The 10,246-nt window shown below is 39.9% G+C and overlaps 1 protein-coding gene across 3 annotated transcripts; it reads right to left on the bottom strand.

Annotated features, from left to right (window-relative positions):
- Nucleotides 1–460: 460 nt before the first annotated feature.
- LOC109997716 (nicotinate-nucleotide pyrophosphorylase [carboxylating]) lies at nt 461–8,751 on the bottom strand. Of its 3 annotated transcripts, none has more exons than XR_010668749.1 (6): nt 8,494–8,751; nt 4,596–4,849; nt 3,351–3,661; nt 1,081–1,255; nt 858–989; nt 621–758 (listed from the first exon to the last, which is right to left on the bottom strand). XR_010668749.1 is itself a non-coding variant. In XM_065963573.1 (5 exons), exons 2-5 carry the CDS (start codon nt 4,846–4,848, stop codon nt 573–575), a joined length of 882 nt encoding a protein of 293 aa, XP_065819645.1. In that variant the 5' UTR covers nt 4,849; nt 8,494–8,609; the 3' UTR covers nt 461–572. The 3 variants fall into 3 exon arrangements, 1 of the variants encoding a protein (XP_065819645.1); XR_010668751.1 differs by having other exon boundaries at nt 1,141–1,255; nt 8,494–8,654; XM_065963573.1 differs by lacking the exon at nt 1,081–1,255 and having other exon boundaries at nt 461–758; nt 8,494–8,609.
- Nucleotides 8,752–10,246: the final 1,495 nt, after the last annotated feature.

Below are 10,246 nucleotides of genomic sequence, written 5' to 3'. Positions count from 1 at the left end.
TAAGGCATGAAGTGAGAAAGCCCAAGCCACATCCCCTTCCAGAGAGGGGGCGTGGTCAGACACAGATCATTTACATTTAAAGGTACAGACACAGAAACAGTCTATTCTGAGCAGGGTTGAAATAGAGGGGTTTATAGACATGATTAAATACAGAATCAGAGTGGATTTTTACCAAGAAACTTCACACACATGTTTTGGGGAGCTCTGGGATTTATTTAAACTTGTTGAAAAGATATAACGTGACCTTTAAAACTTAAAACTGCCTTTCTTCTTTTCTTGACATTGTCATTTGGCCTACATAGGGCTGGAAGAAAATCTACTTTTGTCTACTTTCTATTCCCCTTTATTCCTTATCTATCATATGACAGGGCAAAAACAGAACCTCAAATATTTCACAATCCTAAGTAACAATAGAGCGCTGTCACAGTTGCTGTCAAAAATAAATCGACACATCTCGAAATAAGTATCTACATTTTAATTGAAACAAGATTCAAAAATTGTTCTCATTTACTCAGTGCGGATATGTCTGATCAGGATATCTGTGATGCTCATCATTCTTGGAGACTAGAGAGTCAAGGCTTTTTAACTTTGAGAGAAAAGTCCACCACTGGGCATCCCTGTGTTATGCAGCCAAGGGAAATTATGTCCACGTGTGGGGAGAAATAAGAAGCTAAGTTTTCTGGGGTCACTCCTCCACTTGCTTCAACCAGTAAAGTTGGGAAGTCCTCCTTCAGTGCAAACGCTGCGACATGGAGCTCCTGTAGGTGAAAGACAGGGTGGAGGATGGTTTAATAAGTGTGTGCATATCAGGCAATGAAAATAAGAAGTTGCATTGTGATTATTTTAATTTTCTCTACCTGAGGTACAAAGTTGTCCAGCATGACGATGTCCGCTCCTGCTTGGGCCGCCTGTCTGCCCTCCTCTGCAGAGCGGCACTCCACCTCAATCTTGCTGCTGAAGCCACACACTGACCGCACGGCTTTCACAGCCTATAGAGAGAAAACAATGTATGTTGTCTTTGTGACAGATATCAGTCTTCTCTATCAGGCCTTGTTCAAGTCAGTTAAAGGGATACTTCACCTGTTGAAACATGAATCTGTATTGACATTGGGTCATATATGTAGTAGAAATGTGAAATACATTTTGAAGTTGGTGCCTTCTTGGCCGAGAAAAGGCAGAAAATGTCTTTTTGGCTCATGTGGATGAAAGACACCAAATCCCAGAATGCACAGCACTGCAGGCCACTCAAGGTCCTCTAGTTCAGAATCAGAATCACAAATACTTTATTAATCCCAGAGGGAAATTCGATCGATACAGTTTCTCCAAAATATACAGTATAGCAGTAGAAATATAATAATAAAAACATTTACAGACATATTTACTTCAACACATAAGGCCGTTTCCTCAACTGATTCAGAGATTTCTTCCAGAAGGAATTGGTATCTTGGAAATTCCTGGCAGAAAACAGACTCTAAATCATCATTTTGCGTCACTGGAAGCTCCTTTTCAGACTCAGAAATACAAAGATTTCCCATCTCAGGGGAAAATGAGGGCGGGATGCATGACCATTCAAAAATACTACCAGGTTTCTAATGATACAAAGATTAATGCTAATGGGTGAAGTATTCCTTTAAGTAAGCTCCTACCTCAGCAGGCCTCTGTCTATGTGTGGCAAATCCAGAAAAAAATGATTGCAACATATAACCCAATTAATGATAACTTAGATAAATACATTGTAAAAAATAAACAGAACAAGTATATGTGACCTTTGACCTCTTATTGGTTATTTTGAAGCGTTCAGCTCTCAGACATCCATCCATTATCTACACTGCTTACCCAATTAAAGGTTGCTGGGGGGCTAGAGCTGATCCAGCTGTCACTGTGGACTGATCACCAATCAGACACAGGGCTGACATATGGAGGCAATATAACATTCACATTCAGGGGAAATCTTTCGAGCCAGTAAACCTAACAGGCATGTCTTTGGACTATGGGAGAAAGTACTGGGTGTATGAATCCTTTAGAACATTTTTTGTGTAGTTAAAAGAGCTGCAAAACATTTAAAAAGGGTGGACATAGTTTCAGCCCACACCCTAACGATCAGTTCCCTTAATGGTTTGTAACTTTTATAATTATGTAATTATCATATAACTGCTATGTATTTTGTTGGGGAGAATTTCTTTTTATGCCAACCGAAGACTTCGAACTTCAAAATATTAAATTTAACCAATACTTAATATTAGATAAAGATTGTAATTCCAAATACGACCACTAGTTTTTTAATTAATAATTAAGATTATTTTACAGATTACATACTTAAATTTAACCTAAACTAAACTTTTTTTTTCATTTCTACAAGGTATCTGACTTTGAAACAAAAATAAAGCACTATTTTTTAGCAACTTCAATCTAGTTTCTGTGAGGCATGCTAAAGCTGTAGGGCTCTAGGAATGGCAATGTCCCAGTATCTCAGAAATGTGTTGACTTTTCCTTTGACATAACTGATTTTAAGTGAGGATTTTGAACAACCGTTCTATGAAGTTAAAATCTCAGTTTGTCCAATCCTTTGGTTTATTATCAAAGACTTCCAATGACAGTATAATCATATAATATAATCAGCTTTTACTGCACTTTGTGAAGAGCTAAACAAATTAGTATCATAGACTGTTCATAAGAAGTGGGTCTAAAAGTGAACTAATGTAGAAGAGCCCTAAACCTGGATTCTTTCTAGATACTCCACTGGTTGCAAAAGGAAGTATTAGTGTATATAAGTTTAGAAAAAGGGCCCACTTCTGACTCGATTTGTTAGCAACATAAAAAAACTCATCCCAATCCTTTATTTGAGATCATCTCAAAATACAGCTCATGTAGAGTACTAAAACTATTAATCAGGGTACGCTTTATGGAAAAGCTACCTTGTGATTGACAAGTCACAACCGCAATAACTTGGAAAATGTAATGAACAACATTTAGTTGTTCATTTTTTATGTAAAAACATTTTGTGTAAAGCGTGCGTTCTCATACTGGCCTTTAGATGGAACGGTTGAAATGAGAACCCAATGGATGTCAATGAGAGGTATTTATATTTAAAAATTGACCTCGATCTTTAAGGAATTTCCGGTCGTGTGCTCCTTTAGTGGAGAAAACGCAATATGATGACTTTTTGTGCACTGGTGCCCTACTGCATAGAGCAGGTGCCCTTTGTATTATTTTTACCCCTGCACCTCAAGCATCCTGAGTCCGCCAGTGCAATGTAGACATGTAGTTTGAAATTAATTCATGTTTTAATTTTTTATTTTTTCCTCAATAAATTGTATGGCCATACATTGTGGCAGCTATTTAACTGTCACCTGTGTGATGCTCCCTGATGCCCACACATGGTTGTCCTTCAGCATCACCATTCCACTCAGATCCTGCCTGTGCATTGACACACCGCCAACCAGCATGGCATACTTCTCCACCAGACGGAAGCCCGGGGTGGTTTTGCGTGTGCCAGCCACTTCTCCATGCCAGACTCCATCTGTTGCTATTGCCCGGAGCTGAGAGCAGCGAGTGGCGATCCCTGATGCCCGGGCAAGGCAGTTGAGAGCGGGCCTTTCACCCAGGAGGAGGCACCTTGCTGGGCCTCTCACCACAGCGGTTAGGGTGATGGCATCTGGGCCTGTGGAGGTGAAAAAAACGTATTCAGATTATCTACATCAAATAGAAAGTAACCAATCTGCCACTGGTAGTTTAGAGAAGATATGTTTTAAGATAAGTACATTTTCTAATCAATACATAGAAATGTATTATACGGATTAAATAAAGAATGTTCATTTTAATCTTAATGGTGATATGATTAAAATGATTATTACAACCCTTGGATCATATGTCAAAAAATGTTTTGAGAATGATGTATTAAAGCCCCTATTAACATGGTTGTTAATAAACCTGTATTTATGTCCCATGCAGTTGCCTTTAAAATATATTGTTAACATTTAAACCAGCCGTTGAGCTCTGTCTGTATCATTGTTTTTTCTAATCTAATGCTAATAAGCATTAATAAATAATTCTTGACCTAGACAATATACAGTAGCTCCTAAACTAAATTGATTATTTGATAATCAGATTCAAACCTCAATAAGGGTTTACAAAGTTTCCATAAGCTTCCCAGTAAATTTAACATTTACATTAAAATGGCAGGCAAAACATTTTATGTCTAATGTGTACTGGGTATTTTGTGCCAACAGAATAATATGAAAGACATGATTACTTAATTTTCTGCTTTTATTTGTCTATGTAATGTCTTTTTTTTCTGGTCTCATTTTAGAGAGCCTATGTTTGGCTTTTTTGTTTAATAGCTTTGGCTTTTTGGCTACACAAAGAGCTGTGGCATTTCTTTCATTTCTTCATATTTACAATACATGTCACATTTAACCCCATATTCACACTGATGGCAGAGGCTGCTCCAGTTCAGGGTTCACTGTCTTCCCCAAGGACTACAGGAGTTGGAAATGGAAGCCCCAACCCTCTGATTGAGAGATGGCCGACTCATGTGGTTTCCTCTCTTAAATGTTTGATTTGTTGGTGCAGTGATGTAACTGTGAAGTGCATACCAATCGCAGCTCCCTCTTGATGAATCCAGTCCACAGTGCAGCCGACCTCAGTGAACACTGCTGTGAAGAAGGGGCTCCCTGCCAGGATGCTGCGTGGTGTTTTACACAGCAACCTGGCTTCCACTTCCTGGGACCCCACACACAATCCTGCTGGGTCAAAGTTTGGTGTGTCCTCTGCCAGCCACTCTCGAGCCAGCCTTGTCAGAGTGTGAGGTGGAATTGTGTGTGCTGCTGATTGTGAGGATGGAGACATTCTGTAACGCATGTGAGAAAGGAGTGAACTTGTTTTTTATTTTTCCAGTTAACATGAATGAATGTTTATCTCTGTGTCTGGCTGCTCAACACAGCCCATATCTTATGAGATTATTGAGAAACGTTTATAGGAAACATTTCCTAGTTCCATCACACTGACACAAATTTAAAAAAAAAATGATTCAAAGTTAACAATTCAACACCAAAAACACTGGTATAACTCAATAATTACTTGATACAAGAGAGAGCAAGAGGGGCGTGAGACAGAGAGAGTAAATGTAAGTGCAAACTGAAAGCAGTTACTGCTCTTGTTAGCAAAATATCAATGAAGACAGTGACAAAATCACTTTTGAGCACCCCTCCACCCCAAAAAAAAAAAAAAAAAAAACTTTACGTAAAACTAGAAAGGAAAAGTCCAGGACCTGATGGAATTAGAGTGCATCCTTAAGAACTGTTCTGTAGAGCTGGCAGGGATTTTCTGTTTTATCTTTAAATTGTCTCTCCACATCCACAGAGTTCCTTGTTTATGGAAAGATTCCATAATTGTACCTGTGCCCAAAAATCATTTTCCTAAAGCACTCAATGACTTTAGACCTTAGCGCTTACCTCTCTTGTAATGAAGTCATTTGAGAAAATTTTCAAGGACTCACTTTTGTTACGCCCCACCATAAGGCTGCCCTATGGGGCTAACAACAAACCATACATTGACCCATTAAAAGACACTAAACACCTTAAAAGTCAAAACAAAGGGATTTATTACAATATGACACACTAAATGATAACGAAGATCAAATGAGAAAGAAAAGACAACAGACAATCCCTGACTAAGAGGCACAGTAGTCCCAACCACAAATGTCTCTTCTTCTGCAGCCAGAACTGGCCTTTTAAGCTCTAAGGCCAGGTGTGCCTCGTTGTTCAATTAGTGGCTTCACCTGAGCTGGAGACAACAGGAAGTGGAGAAGGGACAAACAGTACAGTGACACATACAGCCATAACACCCCCACTCTTACAACAATGAGTATATAGTTTGTTATAAAAACACTACAAAATAACATCAATTTTAAACTTTTAACTAATAGTAAAATATAGGCAAGGAGTCACAAACAATTCAACAATCCAGGAGGCCACACCCACCACTCGAAGATCCACTGATCTGTGGCGTGCCATCATGGAACATGAAAGGTCACACACTAAATTTGCCACAGTAACGTACAAAACAGTAACACACAAGTGACCACATCTAAATATGGACTGCAACACCACCACACCCAATGGCCACCCTGTAGTCACACCACAATAATGTTGCATACTTACACCACAGTAGCAACTCGAGAGTGGCCCAACGAATGCGGAGTACAGTTACCACCAAAATGTCACAGTAAACAAAAGTTACTGCGCACAAAGCACTTACTGCAGCTAACAAATGTACAACAGCTTCCACCAGTGAGCAAGCCCCTGAGTGCTGCAACAAAAAGTAATCTCACCTGGTACTGTTAACTAAATCCTGACTTTCTTCAGAGGCTTGCCGGGCTCGAGACAAACATCAGAGTTTCAGTCGTAACTGAAAGGTCTGACACGCCTACCCCCAACAGAGAACAGGTCTCCACCTAGGATTACCTCCAGAAATTAAAAAGGCAAAACAACAAATTGTGGACCGTTGGAAGGACAAATAAATCAGCCCAGCTGGCCCACTCCCTCACTAACCAGGGAGATTCAAAGCACTTAAGACACTAAACTCAACTGATACTCGCCAGGAAACACAATCGTGACCAAACAAGAAAACCCAACGAAGGCCACAAGTTACACAAAACAAACCTCATGGTTGTTCGATCCCGGACGAGCCCCCATTTTGTTACGCCCCACCGTAAGGCTGCCCTATGGGGCTAACAACAAACCATACACTGACCCAATAAAAGACACTAAACACCTAGACTAAAGTCAGAACAAAGGGATTTATTACAATATGACACTAAATGATAACAAAGATCAAATGAGACCACAAAGACAACAGCCACTCCCTAACTGAGAGGCACAGCAGTCCCAACTCCAAATACCTCCTGCCACCAGCACTAGCCTTTTAAGCTCTGAGGCCAGGTGTGCCTCGTTGTTCAATTAGTGGCTTCACCTGGGCTGGAGAACAGAAAGGGAGAAGGGACAAACAGTACAGGGACACATACAGCCGTAACACTTTTAAAAACTGTGGAAGCAAATGTAGACCCATTACAATTTGCATATAGGTCAGGCAGGGGTATTGAGGACGCAATGGGCACTTTGTTAGACACAGTCCTGACACACCTTAAGGGGGCTAAGACCCTCACATGCCTAGTTTTTATTGATTTTTCCTCAGCTTTTAATTGCATACAACCACACATCTTAGCAGATAGGCTCAAGACCATCCACAACATTGACAGTGGTCTTATGTGCTGGCTGATGGAATTTTTGACAAGAAGGTCACAGATTTGGCATCGTATCAGATGTTCTTTATTCCTCTACTGGATCACCCCAGGGATGTGTCCTTTCTCCCCTTTTATTTGTACTATATACAAATGAGTGTCAAAGCAGACATGAGAACCAGCACATCATCAAGTTTGCAGATGACTCGGTGATCGTTTCCCTCCTGAGCACTGTTGACCCAGATCACGGCCCAGTCGTGAGTGAATTCACAGACTGGTGTAGGTCATCCTTCCTGGACATTAATGTCCTGAAGACTAAAGAAATGACAGTGGATTTTAGGAAAAATCCCTCTGTCATTTCCCCTGTTTTTATTAACAACCAGGCTGTTGAGGTGGTGCACCAATGCAAGTACCTGGGGACTATCATCGATGAAAAACTCACCTTCGAGCTCCAAACTGAAGCTGTCTGCAAAGAAGCTCATCAGCGTGTGCACTTTCTGAGGAAGCTTAGGAATTTTAATGTTGACAGCACTTTTATGAAGATGTTTTATTCCTGTTTTATTGAATCAGTTTTAACATTCTGCATGGTGCCGCATTGTCAAACTGTGTGTCAGAATCTCAGGATCGTCCCTTTCTGACCTTTCTTATTTATATAAAACAAAGTGTCTTAAGAAAGCTCAGTCAATCGTGGCAGATCAAAGTCATCCTTTGTCCAAGGACTTTAAGTTGCTGCCATCAGGCCGCAGAGTCAGTCTGCCAGCATGTAGGACGAAGAGGACGAGAAACTCATTTGTTCCTGTTGCCATCACCTTTTTAAACCACTATTTGTGTTGCTTCTGTTTCTGATCTATTGTATTTATTTACTGTCCTTTCTATGTTGTTTGCTCATGGCTGTATTTATGTGTGTGTTTTACTGCTGACTGCAAAACAAATTGCCCTCTAGCAGGGATAATAAAGACACCAGAAACCAGAAATAAGAAACCAGTTGAACACCCATTAAGTGAGAAAACATTCTTCATCATTAACATTTTTGGGTGAAAGTCATTTAAAGAGACTATATTAATCATTCCAGTAGAGACGTGTACTTGACTGTTTCTGTTTAATTTTTCCTTCAGTCAAAGTGGCAAAAAAAACCTCAAAAGGGTGAGCATAACGCTTATTTATTGTAATGCAATATATAACAACATGGACAACTTCATAGTATTTTTAGTTCAAGACGAGCAAAAGTAAATGCGAATAAGATATTAACTTACTTTCTTTAAAGGCTCCACTTCTGTTGGTCTCAGACGGCAGAGTTGTGGTTCTGAGCACACATAGCCACAGGAAAAATGTAATGTGGAATTTGACCCTGTGTCCATGTTGGAATGTTTACAAGCTATCTAAGAGTAAGCATTTTCTGCTTAATATTGATTGTTTTAACCAAGGCTGATGCAAAGGCCAGAAACAGAGTGCATTACGAAAATTAACTGAGGTGGATTTGAAGTTTTAAGTTCTATAACTGAATAAATATCTTACTTTAGAATAGTTTTACAATTTGTATTACACAGGAGATAAATCAGGTATTTAATTTAGAATTGATTTCATTTATGACACACTCCTGGCAATTTTGGTCATCTCTTGCTTTCCCTTTGTGTCCCAATTAAGGGTGTGGTGACCTGCAGTGTGCTCACTTAATGTTGTAATCACACAAGGAAGTGATTACAACATTAACCAGAGTGAACACAGTAAAAACAACTCAACCTGCAGCTGATAACATTATCATCAGCATTGGTTTTACTAGCTCAAACTTTTTAAACACATGTGCTGACTTTATGGGCGGCAGTTTTCTCAGCCTCAGGCTAGCAGCCTCTGCGAGGTAGACAGCTCATCAGGATGAGCAGTACAGGATGGAGACAGGCCCAGTAAAGTGGTTAGACGTGCTCCATACTTGCTGCCTTAAGGCCTAAAGAAGCATATTTCCCCTTTAAAGAAGATTATGTGAACTATCATTTCTGCATTGCTCTGCTGTTTTCATAAACCTGGTAGAGGAAATGTTCAAATACGTCTAAAAACCGTGGCTTCACATTTGATAATTAGACCCATTCAGTTCAGTCCAGTCACTTAAAAGGTTTAAAATAGTAACTGGTAGCTTGATTTTTTAAGCTTTTGTTAAGAAGATGACATACTTTATCAATCCCAGAGGGAATATAAATTTTTTTCACTCTGTTATTGAACATGCTACACACACATGTACTAACACGGTCCTATGCACTTGTGAAGCGATGTCAGAGTAAGGGAGGGGCTGCATGCAAAAGAGTGCCCAAGAACATTGGAGGTTTGGTGACTTGCTCAGAAAGTGAATTGGCACCTCTTCAGCAACCAGTCCAATTTTCATACTCTGCTCTGTACTGGGACTTCAACCAGCAACCCTCTGGTTCCAGACCCAAGTCCCAGGTTAATCCCTGATGATGACCCTGATGAAGGTCACAAGCAGAAATGTGTCGGTCTAATTTATTAATAAAGTTCATCTTCATAGCACAAGTGTTACACATACCTGCTTTTGAATCACTGCTTTAGTTTATTAGGATGCAATTGATATTAAAGCATTATTAAAGCATAAGGGGCAGCAGTAGCTCAGTCTGTAGGGACCTGGGTTGGGAATCGGAGGGTCACCGGCTCAAGTCCCAGCATGGACCAAGTCCGGAAGCCAGTCTGGTAGCTGGAGAGGTGCCAGTCCACCTCCTGAGCACTACCGAGGTGCCCTTGAGCAAGGCACCGAACCCCAAAACTGCTCTGTAGCGCTCGCTGTGGGCAGCCCCCTCACTCTGAGACCTCTCCATTAATGCATGTCCATAGGATATATATATTTTTTTTAATAAAGGATTAATTAATTAATTAATTAAAGGGAGCCTTCTTCGAAAACATTAGGCCAGTAGTCACATTGCGGGTGTTACAGTAATGTCACTAAATACTTTTAAAAGGAATAATAGTATATATATTATATAGTATAATATATAAAGATATAGT

This window comes from Labrus bergylta, chromosome 1 (genome assembly GCF_963930695.1).
Source record: "Labrus bergylta chromosome 1, fLabBer1.1, whole genome shotgun sequence".
NCBI lineage: Eukaryota > Metazoa > Chordata > Actinopteri > Labriformes > Labridae > Labrus > Labrus bergylta.
This window is presented reverse-complemented; position numbering and strand designations above follow the sequence as displayed.

What these genes read in the sequence shown, in the direction of transcription:
- LOC109997716 (XM_065963573.1), bottom strand. Translation starts at nt 4,848, where the DNA reads ATGTCTCCATCCTCACAATCAGCAGCACACACAATTCCACCTCACACT. An exon ending in CATCAGGGAGCATCACACAG is followed by an intron (nt 990 to 3,350) that starts GTGACAGTTAAA and finishes TTCTCTCTATAG; the next exon opens with GCTGTGAAAGCCGTGCGGTC. An exon ending in TGGACAACTTTGTACCTCAG is followed by an intron (nt 759 to 857) that starts GTAGAGAAAATT and finishes TTTCACCTACAG; the next exon opens with GAGCTCCATGTCGCAGCGTT.